A 20,692-nucleotide genomic window follows, 5' to 3' on the forward strand; every position below is an offset into this window, starting at 1 on the left:
AGCCTTCGAACATGGAACTAAAAAGCTCATAGCTCGTTTTTTATTCTACTTAGAAATTTCGAACAGGTGCCATCTTCAGCAGAAAAATCAGAGCTTTCGATGGACATATAATGTTAATATGTGCAAGTATTTTTTCATTCCCATATTAGAGAATTTATACGAAAATTATGTTTTATTGCCCCCCTAAGGTGGTTTAGCCCCCCATAATGGGACGAAAACTACCCTATGTGTTATTCTGATGCATAAGCTATATTATTGTAAAGTTTCATCAAAATCCATTCAGTAGTTTTTGCGTGAAAGAGTAACAAACATCCATACATCCATACAGACAAACTTTCGCATATATAATAGTAGTAAGATCATTTTGAGAGATTCTATTGACTAGTAGTCAAAGAAAGCTGTTAAAATTATACAGGATGTTCCATTTTAACCTGAAGGACCTTTATTTTTGCAACCGTTAGTACTAGATGTATACTTTTAATTGCAAAAATGTTCAAAATCAGATGCAGAGTTAATATATTGAAAGCTTGAACTAAAAATCAAAATAAGTCTTAAAATACGAAGTTTAATTTTTTATACGGCTCCCAGGTCTCCTAACTTATGCTAAGGCGAATAATTTCCATTGAAAAACAATTCCAACACAAAAAGTTTGAAACGACCAATATTCACCGAGACATGAAACGCTGCATTTTGTGACTTATACCACTTTTCACTTGTTGTCAACAACGTCTTTTGGGGGAAAATATAGTGGTTAGCAAGTGTTTAAAATTATATGTGTGTATAGAGTGTGGATTTTCAAACTGTTCGAGGTTTTGTTATGTATTTTTGCGTATCATGGCAGAAAATTTGCATTTATTACTTTCTTCTATATCTAATATATAGAAGAAAGTATAGAATTCGTGCAAATTTTCGAATTTCGAATTTTGACGGATTCGAACGTTTTGAGGTGTGCTGAGTCCATTCCGACTATTTTTGGAAAATGTCTGTCCGTCTGTGTGTGTGTGTCACGTCTGTGTGTGACCAGTTTTTTTGTGGCCGCTCTACAGCAAAAATTACCGCATGAAATCGAACGAAATTTGGTACACATATGTGCTGCTATGTGAACTTGTGCCCATTGGTTTTTGGCGCGAATTCCTCCAAGGGGGGTGGAGCAATGGGACGTTTTTTGAGTTACGTGTGCTTGCTATTCTTCAGGAAGTAACTGGCGGAATCAAACAAAATTTGGTCCATATGTTGCCATTAACAGGAATAGGTGCTAATTCAATTTTGGTGTCAATAACTCAAACGGGGGTTGAGCTATAGAATTTTTTTTGTCGTCAATTGTGACTGCTGTATCTCAAGAAATAATGAACGGAATGAAAGAAAACTTTATCGGCATGTAGCCCTTAAGCCCTTAGTGGGTATAAGAATTGATTTTATTTTGGTGTCAACAGCTAAAAAGGGGGGGTAGCGCAATCACCCGTTCTTTTTTTCCATTGTGAGTGCCCTATCTCAAGAAGTAATGCTACGTTCTGGTTGAAATTTGGAATATATGTGAATCCATATGTAAACAGGCTTTGGTTCAATTTTGACGCCAATCGCTCCAAGAGGTGTTGATTTTTTTTTTGCGAATAAAAATAGCTTTATTAATGCAACAATAAGAAAGATAAATCGTAATAGATTGTCGTCTGCGTATTTCTCGTGATTTTAATTGTATGGAAATGATCGGAAATATTATCTCAATGATTTAAAATTTTTTACTGTTGCCATCTTATGTTTGTTAACAAATAAAATATTTGTAATTAATTCAAGCAAGGCTTTTAAAATAACTTTCAATTTTAGCTCTTTGCTTTGTTTTTGCAATAATTTTTGCATGTGTAATTTTGTTTTTGTTGAAAATATTGCTTCCTCATCAAGCATGGGGAGGGATCAGAAAAAAAAAGAAAAATATAGAAGAAAGTTTCGTGATGGCCACAACATACTAGTTTTTAAATAGCAATAAAAAATATAAATACTTTATTTTTCGTACTTTGACGACCTGTCATTCTTCTGAAAGAGCGATAAGTTCCAATCTCATCTTATGCATGGTCTCTTAAAACTCTGAACTGGAACATCTCCTTGAGTTTTGGCAGCACAAATGTCAAGTTTTTTGTGTCAGTAATAGTTTTCAATGGAGATTTTTTCCCCTGAATATTAGTCAGGGAACCTGACTAACGGTTGCGAAAGTAAAGATCTTGCAGGTTAAAATGGAACACCCTGTATATGCATGGAAGAACGCAATGATTTCACTAGTGTGGACAAATTGGTTCCCAATCTGTTTTCAAATGTCCCCCAATCTGTTTTTAAATGTTTTCCCAAGTTTAACTTCAGCAAATATCCTGAGCAGGACACATTTTGAACAGATTCGGAGCACATTTTAGTACATTTTCTTTTTAACGAAGCACAATCGGAACACTATTTAGCAGGGCTGCGGAATCGGAGAAAAGACGACCGGGGACTTAGGCCCCTACTCCAGGAATATTAGAACCTTCGAATCCGACACTCTTACCCCAAAATCAGTCTGACTTCGACTCCAACTCCGACTCCGCAAGCATTGCCAGAGTTGTGGACTTTGGAAGAAATTGACCGAGTCCGACTCCTTTACCCCATAATCCATTCAACTATGAATCTTCAACCCCTACTCCGTAGCCCTGCTGTTTAGGACAGTTCTAGGCAATTGGAATACTTTTTCTGAATTAAAGTTCTCCAAACGTCTTTCCAATGTGTACCGGTTAATGATAAAAAAAAACAAAATCTCGCAGAAAGTTCATGTGGTGGGATGTAAATTTCCCCTCCCAGAGTTCCAAATTTTAGTTCAAAATTTTTTTAATAAATGGCGCTGCAGATAGTAAGTCTTTAAGTAAAAAAAGAAGGATTGAAATTCACCAATTTTTCCGCCGATTGCGGCATATGGTTGCAGCCGCCGACGGTAGACATTTTGAAAATATTGCTGTGTAATTTTGTTGATTAAAAACATTTTTCGAAAAACTACAGTGTCACTTTCCATCTTTCTTTGATTTACGGTCTTACGATCTGCATCGCCACCTAATGAAAAATTCTTGAACTAAAGTTTGGAATTTGGGGGGGACAAAACTTACGGTCCACCCCATGAATTTTTTACAAAAATTATTAATTTTTTTTATTATTAACCGTTTTCCTGTTATAAATTTTTTAAAACAGTCAATCTATTTCAGGACACCCTGTATCTGTTATGGAAAAATATTGAGTGTTACGCAGAATTAAAATCACCTAATAACGTAAGGCGTCTTGGCAACAGCATCCACGCGGTGAAAAAATTCCCAAAACGTTTGAACCTGCAAAAAGAAAAATTTATGTAAAAGATATTGATAGTACATACAGAGTTTTTTTTTGAAATATTTTAAACTTAATCTTATCTACGCAAATGAAATTCAATACTTTGTTTTTGTTTCGTAAAATATTCTAGTTCCAGGTTTTACTTACTGTATACACAATTTTAATAGCTAGTTAATCTTTATTTCATCGAAGTTTCATGAGTACTGAATGTATATTGACTACGTATAAAACAATGCCATCTCTTTGGTAATTTTTTTTTACAACTTAAAATTAGTAGAATTTTTTTTTTAATTTCGCCGTTCCAAAACGATGCTTAATTAAAATTTTTTTTACATTCAAAATGTTTTTAAGCACTTTTATTATACTTGGCGTGATTGTCACGGAGTAATCTGAGGCCTGCTTTTTCTTATGTTTCAGCAACTAGATCACTTAGAGACTTTTGGATTTCCCTAAATGATTTGCTTAGACTTAAGCTACAACTTAACGCTGAAAAATTAAAATTCTGAAATAAAATTATTATTTAGGTTAGAATGGAAAATAGCAAATTTTATGTAATTTCTCAATTAAATGTTTAAATATAAACGCCATTGTAACAAATTTTGTTGCGTTGCAAATGTAATGCTAATAGTAATCACGATGAATATTTTGAATCATGGCTTCTCTGGAGCGAAAATGAAATTTATTCACTGACGTTGCTTTCTTAAACCGTGGCGTAGCTAGAAGGGAGGGGTGGAGGGGGCGGTCGGCCAAGGGCGGCACTTTTTGGGGGGCGGCAATTTCTCTTTTGATGCGAAAAATTTAACTCGTTTTCCCAATAAGGAAATCATGCTTTTGATCTATTACTGGAGGCAAAAAAGAAGAAAAAGTGCGAATTGTAAGGTTTTGGTACGACTATGATAATAAAATTACTCTAATACAAAAAACATGTGTTTTTCTTGTATACATCTCAGCACTATTGTTTGTTTGTTCTCTTCTTTCGTTTGAAGCCACAGACTGAGGGAGGTGGTAGTGTAAAGTCAAGGGACCATGTTTTTTTCTTTTCTTTTGCTGTTAAGGTTAACTACTACAGAGGAAACAATAAATTTCATAACTTTTCGTTATATGATGAAGCTACCACTTGATTTTAAGTAAGTTCCTAGGAAACCACCGTATTTAAAAAAAGAAAAAAAAAAGCCTTTTTTTTAAAGGAAAGTGATAACAAGAGTAAAAAGAGAAAGGTCTCAAATAGTGGGCGATTTCTTACTCATTTTCAGGATAGCATTATCTGTATCAACAATTGCTTTATTGGTCATTGACTACAAAATTTTCACTAAGACAGAATGAATTTTAAGTTCATTTTATAAAAAAAAAATATTCACAACTCGAACAATAATTGCTTGTATTACTGTATTATATCAACTAATTCCTTTATACAATGAGTTTCACAATTAGTCATTTATTTTAAAGAAAGGTTTTTAATTAATAAAATGATCTCTAGGCAAAGCCTTAGAACATTTCGACCTCTATTAGGGAAAAGAAAATCATTCAAATTTGGTAATGTAGCAGTACCAGATCTAGGGAAGGGGAGGGGATGAGTCTTGCTCGTACCCTGGATGGCAACTTCTGAATTTGTCAACATTAGGTGAGTCGCTCAAGCACGGATCCAAAAGGGAGTAATAACTTCCTTTGAGAAACTAAATTGACCATAAATTTGCGTTTCTAAAACCTTAAATTAGGAAAATTTCCCCGACCTTTACGCTTCTTCCTATTGTCGCAAATCTTAAAATGCAATTTCAGGACTTTAATTTTGAAAAAATTCCGGTGGAGAGCCACTTACTATCCCTTCCTCCCATAAGTTCTCCAAAAGACACTAAAACAGCTTTTTGGGGGGTTCCATTTACACTCCCCCCTTTTCGTTATCTAAAGTGTGTCAAAGATAGCTTTAAAATGTGTTTTTAAGCCGGAGAACTTCAATCAACTGAGGACAGCTTAAAATTGCGTTGTTAAACCCTCAATAAATGTTACATTTTCGGAAAGAGAAACCGAAACTTCCTATCCCTTAACGTCACTAAACAGCCCAAGAGTGCAGCTTTAGGCCTTGAGTCTCGAAACATTTCCAAGGGATAACGTCCACCCCATCCCATCACATCTCATCTTTTAGCCTAATATTGATTGAGTTTTTATAACTTCAATACAAACACATTCATAAGAGCGGTCAAGCCTTGAACCTTCCTGTATAATGATTAAAGATAGTCTAAAGTGTGTATTTAGGACATCCACTTCGAACTTTAAAATCCCCATCTCATCCAATGTCACCAAAAATAGCTTAAAGTTGGGTTTTTGAAACTTAAACTTCAAAAAAATTCTAAGGTAGGGACCCCAGATGTGCACGAAATCACCTAATGTCATAAAAGTTGGCTCCAAATTTTGTTTTTAGAAATTTCTGAGGGAAGACTGCAAACCCTTTTTTTCTCAGTAGTGAAGAGCTTAAAATGAGCAACTGTTTCGAAAAAGATTTCGGGTGGGAAACCTCCCTCTGAACTCTCTTATAACGTTGCACATCCAACAATGGCTGAAGTCGCGTTTTTAGGACGTCATCTGAAAAAGTTTCAAGGAGAGACGGAAAAACCATCTGACTTCCAACATTTTTGGAAACATTTGGAAACTATTGCCGTCAAAGATAGCAAAGATATATAATTGCGCTTTTGAAACTTCGTCCTCGAAAAATTTTCAGAGAGCTCCTGAACGTTCCCTATTCTCTTTAACAGCATCAAAGATAGACTAAAATCGATTTCAAGTTTGAAAATAGTTCGGCAAGAAAATCCAGTCTCTGTTGGAGTTAGGAGAGACCCTTACACAACTAGACAGTCTCCTACATTTACGTGTTTTTCTGTTTAGTTGAAAAACTTTCCGGACAGCGCCCCCGAGCCATCCCCAATGTCTTCACGTATCCAAAAATACCCTAAAATTACTTTTTTTAACACTTCAGTTTCGGAAATTTTCCTTGAAAAGTCCTGACCCCCTCACTTCTCCAAAGAATGCATGAAACTAATTTTAATTTAAAAAAAAAACCTGGTGGGAGCTCCAAGCATCTTTTCTATAAGCGTTACTAAAAATTGCTTAAAATTCCGAATTTTGACTTAAGTTTTGGAATGTTTTGGTGTTGCTCTGGATTCCTTTTTTCCCCTTCTTCAAGAAAAATAAGAAGGGAAAAAAATAAGTTTCTTTTCTTGTTTATTAAAATCACATTAAAATACTTTCGACTCTTTAATGTGTCAACTATTTCCCATCATAAAGGGCGGCAACTTGAGGAACCGCCCCGGGCGGCAGAAAGTGGAGCTACGCCATTATTCTTAGGGTTTTTATCCTCATCTATGCCAATAATCGATAACGGGGCTAAATAAAGAGACATACTAGGATATTTATCAGAAGTAACTTATACGCTGTGAACCATTCTTTTGCTTATATCTCAGCAACTAGAGCACTTAGAGGCTTCGGAATTTCACTTAATGATTTGCTTAATCTTAAGGTACAACTTAATGCTAAAAAATGAAAGTCTAAAATAAAATTTTGTTTGAAAACGAAAAACGTCAAAATAACAGAATTGTTTTGAAAAATACTAAGCACTTATCATAATGCACTCAAAAGGATAAAATAACTTTTCTGTGTCAGAAAGGATAATTTAAGTATTCCTGTAGTTTTCAATTATTCCAAGAAAAGGACTTCACAAACTAAGAAAAGTGCGCTCAAGTCATTTCAAGCCAAACTTTCCCATTAAGAAAAATAGCATACTTCAACACTAAAATTTATAATTGAAAGCTAGATAACGATAAAACATTCTCTACATGACTTGAGTCGCACTTTTCTTCGTTTGTGAAGTCTTTTTCTAGGAGTAACTGAAAACTACAGGAATACTTAAATTGTCCTTCCTGACCCAGAAAAGTTATTTTATCCTTTTAAGTGCATTATGATAAGTGCTTAGTATTTTTAAAAAAAAATCTGTTATTTATTTCATTGAAAACACGAGTTCATACTATTATTATTCAAAAAGAATAATGGATTGAACTCTTATGCTTTTTTTCGAACATCGACTGCATTTTCTGCTTCATTATAAGATATTCATTAACATTAATTATTTTAATAATTTCATGTTATCTGCGTAATGTTCAGAATAATGTAAAAACTAGAAAAAAAAAAGCTATAATAAAAAATACTGATTTTAAATAACGATTTCGTTAGTATTTAATTCGTTAGAACCAAAGAAAATAGAGAGAGAGAGAGAAAGTTCGTGTTATAAGGAATGTTCGAACGAAATTTTACTTAAATTTGAATACGTACTTTTAAAAGCCTTGGCATTCGAAAAAGTGGAATTATTCCATATACAAAATACAACAAATCCATAGGAAACAAAGATAATACGTCTAACTGCAAAAAAAAAAACTTTGTTACTTTAAAATTAAAATGTACATTAAAAGTACATTCATCTAAAACATTTATGCCATTAAAAATGAATTACGTTGACATTAAATATAATACAATAAAAGAGAAATAAATTGAAACTTTACAATGCTTATTTTTGTATTTGGTATAACGAATACGATAGAAGTAATTTTCAAATTTGTGCTATATTTGTTTTCGTTATCAATGAGAAAAAGATGACAAATGAAAGGATAGAAATATATCCATTCAAATATGCTTAAGAAATCCCGAAAAATAATTTAGTATCACACTGATACAACTTTTTTTTAAAAATCATTTAACCAAACACTTACAGCAAGAATAAATAAGATAATGCGAAAAAATGTAAATATGACGCTATTTAAATAAATTTGTATTATATTCTTATTTAAATTCCTTTAGTTTAACGCTCTTAGAACATTACTTGTTTTGAAAGGCTGAGTCTTCTAAGTCTCTCAATGTTAAGCAAGGAAATCAACGTTTAATTATGCTCTCAATTCATTTTTAGTTTAATTACAGATCGTGAGTTCAGCTTATTTAACTATTTATTGAAGAACTTTCTTATTGGTTAAAAAAAAACCCTGAGGCAAATAAGTAGCTAAGAAACATAATAATAGTAATTAATATATTAGTTTATCTTGTGCAAATTGAAAAAGTTTCTGAATCTAATAACCGTAGCCATTTCTGTGGTGAATGTAATTTTTTGTTCTTTTTTTCCCAGTAAAAGAATGGAATGATACCAAATGTAAGCGAAAGAAGTATTTCAAATTTATTTAAAATGAAAATCTTGACTTAAGCTATACATTAGCTAGCTATACATTATCTAATTGAACGAAAGCATAAATAAACTAGGAAATGCAGTGAACAACGTTTAATACGATCACATCAGTTGAAAAGGTTCTTATCTTTCATGCATGAGTCTGGAATATAGCGGCGTAGTTTTTCAATCTATAATTTCAACCGATGAAAGATTTTTTTAATCAAAAATTAACTCTTTCAATAAATAGAACGCATGTGTTTGTGTTTTATACATAGTCTTTAGACAATGTATGAAACCCATTTACATGAGGTCCAGTATTTTTCACGTTATGCAAATAAACAGAATGCCCCCTAAAGTCCGTTGTTATTCCAATAATTTCAGAACACAAGAACTATAGTCATGTAAGTGGAGTTTACGCATAGTAAAGTTTTTGCTGCCTTTTGGAGCTGCTTATAGCGCCACTTGGTATAAAAACTCGGAGTTAGCGTTCTTATTTCGGAAACGATACGAGATAAAACAAAACCGTTAGATACAAAGTTATTTAGCAGCATCAAATTAAGAAAGAAAGGATATCTTCCTCACAGTAATGTAAAAATAGTAATGCACCATTATTTGATCGCGCTGAACAAAACTGCACCTGCCGGAAATAAGCCTTACCTGCCCGTAATGCTCTGAATGATACATTTCAGCACAACTACGCAACTGGACATGGTACTGCACTTCTCGCTGCACATTGTACAACATGTCAGGTGATACGCTAGTATAAACATACGTAACACGGTTTAAGATTTTCCAGTTTTGGTAGAGATGTTGCATAAACTCGCTATGTGATGCATTCTTACAAAAAAGAAAATCTAAGAATTCAGGTCAGGTGAACACGGTGGCCATTATAGGCAACTACCATACCCGACGACTAATAGCTGGAATGAATTTTACGCCTATTATTTTTAACATTACAATGCGGAAGATGACTTTTCTTTCTTAACTTGATGATGCTAAACAACTTTGTAATTGATTTCTTTTCATGTCTCGTATCGTTTCCTGAGATAAGATCGTTAACTCCGAATTTTGCCACTATGGCGCTGTAAGCGGCATTATTGAGCAGCATATTCCAACTTTACCTCACCTAGAGCCCACTTTTATGACTACAGCTCATGCCGTTCAGGAATTATTGTGTGACAGCGATTTTATAGGGCACCTTGTATGTTGTGTATGTATCTTTACAGAAATTTCGAAGCACATTAGCCATGTTATATAGGTAAGCTCTACTGTGTTACAAAATTTAAACGTCTAGTTTGAAAAAAATAATGTGCTTGTTTTGAAATGTAAATAGGTTTACCAGCGTGCACAGTAATATCGTGTTGTACCACCAAGAACACTTGCACCGGAATACAAAATAGTTTATGAGGGGTGTGTATGTCAAATTTATCTCTACCACTATAAATATACCTTAGAATGATGTATGAAGCGACCTCCGAGATGACGCTTATAAGTTCATTTTCTGACCTCCGTGTATGTAACTGCTTTTTCTTTTTGTAAAAAAAATATACAAGTGAATAAAGAGAACGTGCAGTAATATTTACCTTGAACATGCGTTTTCGCATGTAATTCGCTCTTGTTTTCTTGTAATCATCCTGCAATGAAGTAATTAAATTGAAATACGAAAAAATACAAATAAAGAAACTGAAAAAGACAAAAACACGTTATGTAACGTAACAAGTATGCTTTGAGGGAAATGATTCTATAGCAGAAAGAAAGCACCAGTATAAAGTAACGTTACAATATGGTGCTTTTCTTCCTACCGCAAAAGGATGATTTAATTTACGATCAAAGCGCTATACACTTGTACAGCGAGGTCATATGCCGTTTAACTCAATTAATTGTCGCTACTAACGCAATTCCTTCTGGAATACAATTTCGAGCGCTTCGAAAGCCGGTGAGGCCGATATGACTTGGATTTAATTAACATTCATTGAAACATATCGATCGTTTGCTATTGTATTTCCCTCGCGTTGGAGTAGGGAACTCAGAAGCGAATACCCTAAATCATAGTGATAACTCGCATAAAGTGATGCCCTTGATGAAGTTAGATAGCTTGATGGATTAACATACTTGGCGTTTCTATGTCCTTCTATCTGTTATAAACCACGAGTCAAGGTCTTCTGTAATAAAACAGACAGTCTGTCCGCACGGAAAACTGAGTGTTGTTAAATTGTAGCGAATTTGGGCTTTAAAGGAAACGAAAGCAATGATCTTATATTGAAGGCAATGATACTACACTACTGGCCATTAAAATGGCTACACCAGGAAGAAATGCAGGTAACAAAATGATATTTATTGGACACATATATTATGTTAGAAATAACAAATGATTTAATTTTCATGAAATTTGGATGAATAAATCCTGAGAAATTAGTAACTAAAATCACTACCTCTGGCAGCAATAACAGCGCTTCTGCGTCTAGGCATTGAGCTTTACAAAGATTGGATGGCATGTACAGGTACAGACACCCATGCAGCTTCAACACGAGGCCACAGTTCTTCAACCGTAGTGACTGGCGTTTGCTGCCGAGTCAATTGCTCAGCAGCCATTGATCAGATGCTTTCTAATGGTGAGAGATCTGGAGAACGTGGTGCCCAGGGTATCAGTCGAATATTTTCCGTATCAAGGGAAGCCAGCACAATACCGACCACATGCGGTCGTGCATTATCCTGCTGAAACGTAGAGTTTCGCAGGGTTCGAATAAAGGTAAGTGCCACGGATCGTAACAAATAAGAACTGTAAAGCCGACTGTTCACAATGCCGTCAATGTGAACAAGAGGTGACCGAGATGTGTATCCAATGGTACCCCATACCATCAGACTAGGGGATAGGCCAGTATGACGATGGCGAATTCACGCTGCCAGAGTGCGTTCACCACGATGCCGCCAAACACGGATGCGACCATCATGATGTTGTAAGCAGAACTTAGATTCATCAGAAAAATGACGTCTCGCCATTTGTACACACAGGTTCGTCGCTGATCACATCATTGAAGGCACTCCTGTCTATGATGCAGTGTCAATTTTAGCCGCAGCCATGGTCTACGAGCTGACAGTCCATGCTGCTGTAAACGTCGCTCAACTGTTCGTGCAGATATTTGTTGCTTTGCTAATGACCCCATTTCTTGACTTAGGGCTCATGACGTGGCTGTACGATTCATTAAGGCCATGCGGATAACATGCCTGTCCTCTCGACTGCTAGCAATTACTGGCCGTTGAGAATCAGCACGGCCATCTGTATTACCACCCTGAACGCATCGAATCCATATTCTGAAAACCATCATTGGATCTCGAACGACGCGAGCAGCAATGCTGCGATAGGATAAACTGCAATCACGGTAGGCTACAATTCGACCTCTATTAAAGGCAGAAACGAGCTGGTACGCATTTCTTCTTCTTACACGAAGCATCATAACAATTTTCCACCACGCATCAACGTTCAAACTGAATTTGCACGTAAGAAATTGGCTGTACAATTTCCTCACAGTGTAGGTGTCGCAGTGGGCGCCTGTGATGTTTGAGCGCGCTGAAAAACTAATCATTTGCATATCACATCATCTTTTTCCTGTCGTTTAAATTTCATGTCTGTACCATGTCGCCTTCTTGGGTGTCGCAATTTTAATGGCCAGTAGTGTATATTTAAAGCTCTAAATCGTAGCTAAAGTAGCTGTATGTCCGCCATATTGGATCTAAGTGACGCTTTTTTTCCTACGTCTGTGCTATAGTGAAGTAGTGTTTCTTTTGCTTCTTAATTCTGCTGTTTCTTGATTGGGATTAATATAGAGCATGGTCCCACTAAATGGCGCTGACGCTTAACGGCCCTTAAGAATTTATGACTTTTCTGTGTTAAACAGATGCAACTATGATCCGTTCATGCATTCACCAATCAATGTCAACGTTTAAAAATTTGCTTATTTTTGATTGGACGTCGCCCATTTTGACCGAAAGAGGCGCTGAACGGAATCCTTGCATCCACCAATCAATGGCAACGTAATTTAAAACAGGGGTTCCATGTAGCGCTCTCTTTGTTGCCATGAGTTTCAGCGATTGTTACGATCTATAAGCGAAAGCGAAATTCATTGGGGCCATGCATAGAATTAATAAGAAACTACAATCAAGAAGCAAAACACGCTACTTCACCATAGCAGATATGGGAAGGAAACATCCTTTAGCCCCAAGATGGTGGATGTGTCGCAACTTATTCAACGATTCAGGGCCCTAACTATATTCTGTGCGAACAAAAAAGAACTAATATTTGATGGATGAATCTGTGATGTACACTTTTGCGGAAAGTATTGTATTTATGTAGCGCTTCAATTAATCGAATTTTTTTTATGTAATAGAATCTGTATTCAAATTACATTAACCATCGACTGTTATTTACCAAATGATTGGAACAATCATTGTCTTGAATAGAACAAGAAGTTCCGTCTAGAACTATACGAGCCTACTTTCCCGTATACCCATACTACTTTCTAGTACCTGATCAATATTCTCAAAAATAGCTAAAATCGCAAATTGTTTCAAATATATTTTTTAAATATTTTAAGCTAATTTCTAAGAATAAAATATTTCTCACTCATCTAAAAAAAATTAGATGCGTAAAGAAAACGAACTAATAAAATAGCAGCACCTTTTAAACAAAGCAACTAATACACTTTTTTACCATTTAAAAAAGAAAAATTCTTTAACAGCTTTCAAAACGAAAAAATAATAACTAAAATTAATAAGCTCATTAAAAAAAATACATCATATCAAAAAAAAAAAAAAAAAAAAAAAAAAAAAAAATCGTTTCTTTTTCTTCTGTTTCTAAAAATAATTTTTTTAAATGAATTAATGCACTTACCAAAATAAATAAAAACAATAAAATGTCAACTTAAAGAAATACTTTTCATTGCCAAAAAAAAAAAAAAAAAAAAAAAAATCGTCTGCGCATATCTTTATGTAGAAACATAAATGACTTCGAGTTTATTCGCCGAAAACTGAATACCTAAATTAAATCTTTAGCATGAAAATAAAAACAAGTCATATCAACAATAATTATTTCACAGTTCAAACCATAGCTGCGGAGTCGGAGTCGGAGTCATAAGGAGTCAGAGACGAATATCCAAGAATCGGATGCAGTCATTTGTCCTCCGTATATAAATTTTTGCCAAAGCTACGAAAACAGAGTCGAAGTCCGATTAATTATCGGGCACAGCAGTCGGATTCGGAGTCAGGTGCTCCTAAATTCTCGGAGTTGGAGTCTGGAGTTTAGCGTCAAGAGCTATGTCCAACAAAATTTGTTTGAAATAAATCCGCCTTCAAGTACGGAATCTACATTGACTTTCAGTTTCCCCGTAGGCGCTAATGTTAAGGGATTTGAACTGTTCAAAATTGAACGAAAAATTTTTCAAATCAAAAAGATATTTTATATACAAGTTTTTCATCAAAAGCTTTTCCCTGCAAAGTTTGTTTGAAGCAAATTCGCCTCACAGTTCGGAATTGCCTTGAATTTCCCCGTAGACGCTAATGTTAAGGGATTTGAACTGTTCAAAATTGAACAAAAAATAGTTCAAATCAAAAAGTGAAATATGGGAATGAGGTGTCCTCGCCGAGATCTTTCGAACAAAAAAAAGTTTGTTCGTGTCGGACTATTCATTCAAAAGTTATTAGGGGGGCGGGGCGGGGACAGACAGACCGACAGACATTTTTTCCCATCTCAATACCCTACTTTCCAATTTTTAATTTTTCGATATTTATTTAACATTTTTATTTATTTTTGAATTTTTTTATGTTTTTCGCGACATTTTAAAGATACATTAAGCCTTTTTTTATGCTTTTTTCTTCTTTTTTTCTGACTTACTGGGAAAGTAGGCTAAAAACGAACAATAGATTGAATTTATTCTTAGTATGAAAATTTCGTTTGTCAAATGGATCAATTATTTTTTTGCATTAATAGAGCATATTTTTATGTTTCTTTGACAAATTATCCACTTTCAGTTTTAACTAAAGCTAAGCTTAAGGTATCCGACTAGGTTCGGAGCAGTTTTTTTTTTTTTAAACACTGTTATGAAATAATATTAATGTTTTTTTTAGAAGCAGAATGATCTTAAAACATGTATTTTGTTTCAAAATAAACTATAAAATATCAATAATTTTTTTTTTTAATGGGTGATTTTTCGGCAAAAATGACTGAAAATTACTAGTTAGGAGAAACACTGTATTGATAAAAATTAACTAGCTACAAACAATTTGCTTAGATTATTTCACATGTATAAATGCTACACATGAAACATACCACAGGTTAAGAAATATTTCAAGAATTTTAAGATTTACGACAAATTATGTGACTTTATCCAGAAAGGTCTCGAAAATTAGTCACTTCTTTTGGGTAAAAAAGCTATGTACCAAAAAATATTTCATCTTTCACATAATCTGGGGTCTGTTACACTCACAAGTACTTACAAGACAGGCATGCCAAATTTCAAGCTTAAATACTGAATAGAATTTTCAAAATCATGTTTATCGTAGCCAGTATCGAGCAAAAATTGCATTCTTCAAAAACTGTGCTTAAAGGACTTAACACGTGTTATACTGCAGACACTTGGTATTCAAATGCTTATAATGTGAGTTCTAACTCGTGTAGATTAAAAAAGAAAAATGTTTTATAATCTTAAAGAATGGGGCTGCTGAATAAAAATATTTTGAGAAAAAGTGAATTTTGGTCGAAAATCGCCTTTTCAACCTAGACGAATACCTTAAAACATAAATGAATTAAAATTAAATAAAAGCAAACACGAGTATTTCAATATTATTGCAAACTTTTTATTAATCTGAGAAATATTTCTAGTAGTTTCTCAGATAGATTTGCATCGCATATATATATATATATATATATATATATATATATATATATATATATATATATATATATATATATATATATATATATATATATATATATATATATATATATATATATATATATATATATATATATATATATATATATATATATATATATATATATATATATATATATATATATATATATATATATTATATAATACGAGCTTAACTTTTCGAAAATAAATAAAAATAACATGGTTATCGAATTTTTCTAGAGAATTCATTTATTATTCTGAATTACTTACCACCCAAAAGCCGTCATGGAGAAATTGAAGACGGACTTTGAAAAGAGCAATGTCAAGAACATATATGATGTCCGAAATGTAATCAAAGACAAGAAAAATGGGCACATTGGCAGGGGTTTGGTAAGGAAACACTGCACGAAGAACAATTGACCAGGCATTGTAGACGTAACTGACCATCACGAAAAACAGCCAAGAAATGTAAATTTTACCTATATTTCAACACAAGAAATACATTAGAAGCTTGAATAACAAATAAACTTAATTTTTTTTTTTTTACAATGGGATTGTTTCCATCCGTCAAAAGTACTACTTTTAGTCACTGTAGTTGATAGAATAAACCAAAAAAAAAAAAAAAAACCTTGGAGCGAGGGAAATCTTTTATTTTCAATCTTTTAGTTTTTAAATAATTTTTTACAGTGTCCAAATTTTTCAAACAAGGCGTGGTCTTTATGTCGTCACAAGTGATGTATTTCGGCACTACTCCACTGGCGCACTGAATGTTTCGTTTGCTGTCTACCACGTTTCCAGGTTATGATAATTTAGAAGCGAATTAAAAATTGCGTTCTGAACTAATGACATCAGTGTAACATCACTTGTCAGTATTACATCATTTGTAATGTCATGTGCAGAAGCGTAAAAATTGAAAGCACACCGATTAAAACAATCTATTTAAAATATTAAACTTTGTCAAATTATTTAAAAAATGGTCAGATCCTATGTTTTTGAGCATGCTCTTTCAGAAAAAAATACTTTTGAAATTTCGGAAACGACCCCATTCCCTATTCATAAATCTGCATTATAATAAACACTTTCAAGTCACTGTATCATACAGTTGGGTTCGTGGAGATTTGAGATTGGAGTTTTTTTTACTAACATTAACTGTTTTCTATACTTACAAACATTAACGTAATTAAGCCCTTTTTTTTCAAATAATATTCTTGGAGCGGATATTAGTGAAACATTTGAAAAATTTATTTAGCCTAACTAATGTCAATGTTTTATCATTCGTTACTTACCAAGATGGAATTTTTCTATAAGTCGTTTTTAGGAATTTTTAGCTAAACAGTTTAGTACGCTTCATTTTCAGTTTTTTTATAATTTATTTTTTATAACTAAAACAATGGTTTTAGCAATTAAAAACGCTATTCAAAATATAATTCAAATAAAGCTAGCTTCGCTTAAGCAACTTAGCACGAGGACAGATACAAGGGAGGCGATAGTCCCCTCCTTGAGCTAAGATGTAGAAACACTCCCTCGGCATATTTTCGATACTGAAGTTCCAAAACCGTAATTTTATACGATTTTCAATATCGTTACGAAAAAGAGGAATCTTCCTTGGAATTTTCTCAAAATTTTTAGTATATGATCCTAGATGGCTTTTGTGAGCTCTCCCCTAGAAAGTAAAAAAAAAAAAAAGCCGTTATAGGACACTTTTTGATGACGTTAAGGTAAGGGATGAGGTTCAGTACACCCCTACGAAATTTTTTAGAAATTGAAGTCCAAAGTCCAAAGACAAAGAAGGAAAAAAAAAAGAGACAATTTTTAATGACTTTAATGGGCGGAGGTTTGGAAATTCATAAAGGGGTTAAGTATCCGAAATCAACTGCCTCCTCCTTGAATGCATCTGAATCCGTCCTTTACTTTGCATCAGCAAAACAAACTGAAATAAAAATAAAAATATGCTAAAATTCGCCAGATCGTGATTTTAGCGTCATCAAATTGCCTAACGAATGGTAAACCGTTATCGATAAGCAATTTGTTATCAACAGGCAAAGTGTAGCCTCAGTTACTACAAAAGAATCCTGCCAAAATTGCCTGATCTTACTTTACCGTAAATATTGTTTCTTCACGGCTCACCGTAGTTCACCACTGTAAGAAAATTGTTAATTGCAGAAAGCCTAATTTCTGTAAATGAGAAATTCAAAAAGAAAACTTTGTCCTGTACCGTCATTTTGCCCCTGATTTGATAACCCTATAAAAGTAGATTGTAGCCCATTAAGCTCCTGATTGTTATTATTAGAACTCCGGTGTCCTTATTAAGACATCAAAAGATCGGGTGGAGGACATGATCGTGTGCTGCATATGCTGCACACATGTGCACTATCTGTGCACAGGATGTGCACTATGTGTGTCTGCAAAAAATCCCAGAAATTAACGACTTACCAGTGTCCTGAATGTAACGGTTGATCCTTCTCCTTTCCATTGAAGTAAATATGGAATTTTTGATAATGTGTTTTTGAGTTAATCAAATGTGGTTTAATATGTTTTTATATTAACGTTAAAGATTTTTTCAGTTTTTTACATTGTGATAGTATTTTTTTTTGCGTTTCTTCAAAGTTACTCTTATTGATGACCCGTGTTCTTAATAAAGCCAAATCGCCTTTCTTTCACTGTTCAAAAACATAATTCAAATTTAAATTTTCACATGAAAATTTTTCCTTCTATGACACATGTGAAGAATGGACACAATTTAGAGCCTGTTAAATCATAAATGACAAGATACTGGGCCATGATTCTTAGAGTGGCCTTATTTGACGCACATACCTTATTTGAAGATTGAGTAACTAATCAAAAGAAAAAGAAAAAAAAAACCCTTTTAAACAAGATAGATGATTTCATACATTTTTAAAAAAATTGGAAGCAAATAACTTTTTACAGAGACCAAAGACTCAGAATGTAAGAGTTTAAGTTAAAAAAAAGTGTGAGAAGTTAGTAGTCATTAGTGTATTATTTATAAAAAAAGGGCTCTACTGTAGAGTGCCAAGTCATACTATGTTTAGTAGTGGAAAATGATTTGTATCTCTCTTAGCGGAATATCAGATTTTCTAAATAATTTAATTCACATTTTACTGTTTAATAATTAAAAAAAAAAAAAAAAGAAATATCTTTTTTTTCATTAAATTAGTAACTGAAACTTCAATCCTCAATCATTTTCATTTGGTCTGCAAAATTCATCGGTAAAATGAAGTGAATTGATTCTTACTTTGTGGGTCAATAACGTTAGGAAAAGACGGAAGGAACTTCCTTTTGATTCGACAGCACCATAAGCTAATAGTGTCACTCAAGACTTCTAGCTCTGATTTCTGATCATCTTGCTGAAACAAAGAATAGAGTCTTGGTCTGCCTTTCCGTTCAGGGGTCTGTCCATTGTCACTAGAGTTGTCTAAAGGTGGAGCTGAAAGAAGAGTGAAAAAATTGGACATTTTAGCTAACGTACGATGTCTATCAAATACGTTTATACATTATCCATACATTTTTGAACTAGTATGTTGTGGCCATCACAAAACTTTCTTCTATATATTTCTTTTTTTTTTCTGATCCCTCCCCATGCTTGACGAGGAAGCAATATTCCCAACAAAAACAAAATTACACATGCAAAAACTTGACGACCATCCCAATGTCTGAATTATTGCAAAAGCAAAGCAAAGAGCGAAAATTGAAAGTTATTTTAAAAGCCTTGCTTGAATTAATTACAAATATTTTATTTGTTAACAAACATAAGATGGCAACAATTAAAAATTTTAAATCATTGAAATAATATTTCCGATCATTTGCATGTAATTAAAATCACGAGAAATACGCAGACGACAATCGATTACGATTTATCTTTATTGTTGCATTAATAAAGCTATTTTTTTTTTCAAAAAAAAAAAAAAAAAAAAAATCAACACCTCTTGGAGCGATTGGCGTCAAAATTGAACCAAAGCCTGTTTACATATGGATTCACATATATTCCAAATTTCAACCAGAACGTAGCATTACTTCTTGAGATAGGGCACTCACAATGGAAAAAAAGAACGGGCTATTGCGCTACCCCCCTTTTCAGCTGTTGACACCAAAATAAAATCAGCTCTTATACCCACTAAGGGCTACTTGCCGATAAATTTTTCTTTCATTCCGTTCATTATTTCTTGAGATACAGCAGTCACAATTGACGTCAAAAAACCTTCTATAGTTCAACCCCCGTTTGAGTTATTGACACCAAAATTGAATCAGCACCTGTTCCTGTTAATGGGAACATATGGACCAAAGTTAGTTTGATTCCGCCAGTTACTTCCTGAGGAATAGCAAGCACGCGTAACTCAAAAAACGTCCCATTGCTCCATCCCCCTTGGAGGGGGTGGAGACGTGGGGTTTGGAGGATTCGCGCCAAAAACCAATGGGCACAAGTTCACATAGGGGCACATATGTGTACCAAATTTCTTTCGATTTCATGCGGTAGTTTTTGCTGTAGAGCGGCCACAAAAAACTGGTCACCCACAGACGTGACACACACACATACACACACACACACACACACACACACATACACACAGACAGACAGACATTTTCCAAAAATAGTCGAAATGGACTCAGCACACCTCAAAACGTTCGAATCCGTCAAAATTCGAAATTCGAAAATTTGCACGAATCCATTACTTTCTTCTATATATTAGATATAGAAGAAAGTAAAAATATGCTCGAAATCTAAATTCTTTGAAGGTAATCTGAAAGAATGTTGTAAACTGAGAAATGGAAAGCGATTGTTTGCGCTCGCATATGTGGATTAGCATATAAAAAGGTGCAAGAGGACATCACCACCAATTTAAGAACAATACTCTACCATAGCAACTATAAGATGAACAACGTCCTAGAAAAACCTGCGAGAAAGACGTAAATTGTACACCGTATACACGATGCGGTTATTCGTAGACCCAAAGCAGCACGATAACCAGTTTTAACTCCACTAAGCGTTTTTCTTTGGTTTTTTTCTAAATCCAGCGTGTATCAAGTGAAGATGGATAGCATTGAACAATCAAAACAGTACATTAGGACTGCAGCAGCTAAAAATTTAAACCAACTACATAACAGAAGATGTTAAAGTCTGTGATGAAACGATGTCAATTGCACCCAGATATTCGGATTGGCTATATTGAATTTTATTAGTTTGATGTAAGTTTATTATTAGTTTATTAACTACTTGTATTGGTAAATAAGTTTACTT

At 33.8% G+C, this 20,692-nt stretch overlaps 1 protein-coding gene across 1 annotated transcript in view; it reads right to left on the reverse strand.

Annotated features, from left to right (window-relative positions):
• Window positions 1–20,692, reverse strand: part of LOC129220733 (cyclic nucleotide-gated cation channel beta-1-like) — a 58,705-nt gene that overhangs the window by 29,606 nt on the left and 8,407 nt on the right. Inside the window, exons 4-8 of the mRNA XM_054855163.1 lie at window positions 18,692–18,883; window positions 15,709–15,917; window positions 10,114–10,164; window positions 7,651–7,737; window positions 3,268–3,332 (exon numbers count right to left, since the gene is read on the reverse strand). Of these exons, the coding sequence (XP_054711138.1) occupies window positions 3,268–3,332; window positions 7,651–7,737; window positions 10,114–10,164; window positions 15,709–15,917; window positions 18,692–18,883 (604 nt within the window). The remainder of the gene's footprint in view (window positions 1–3,267; window positions 3,333–7,650; window positions 7,738–10,113; window positions 10,165–15,708; window positions 15,918–18,691; window positions 18,884–20,692) is intronic.

Source organism: Uloborus diversus, chromosome 4 (genome assembly GCF_026930045.1).
Source record: "Uloborus diversus isolate 005 chromosome 4, Udiv.v.3.1, whole genome shotgun sequence".
In the NCBI taxonomy this organism is placed as follows: Eukaryota; Metazoa; Arthropoda; class Arachnida; order Araneae; family Uloboridae; genus Uloborus; species Uloborus diversus.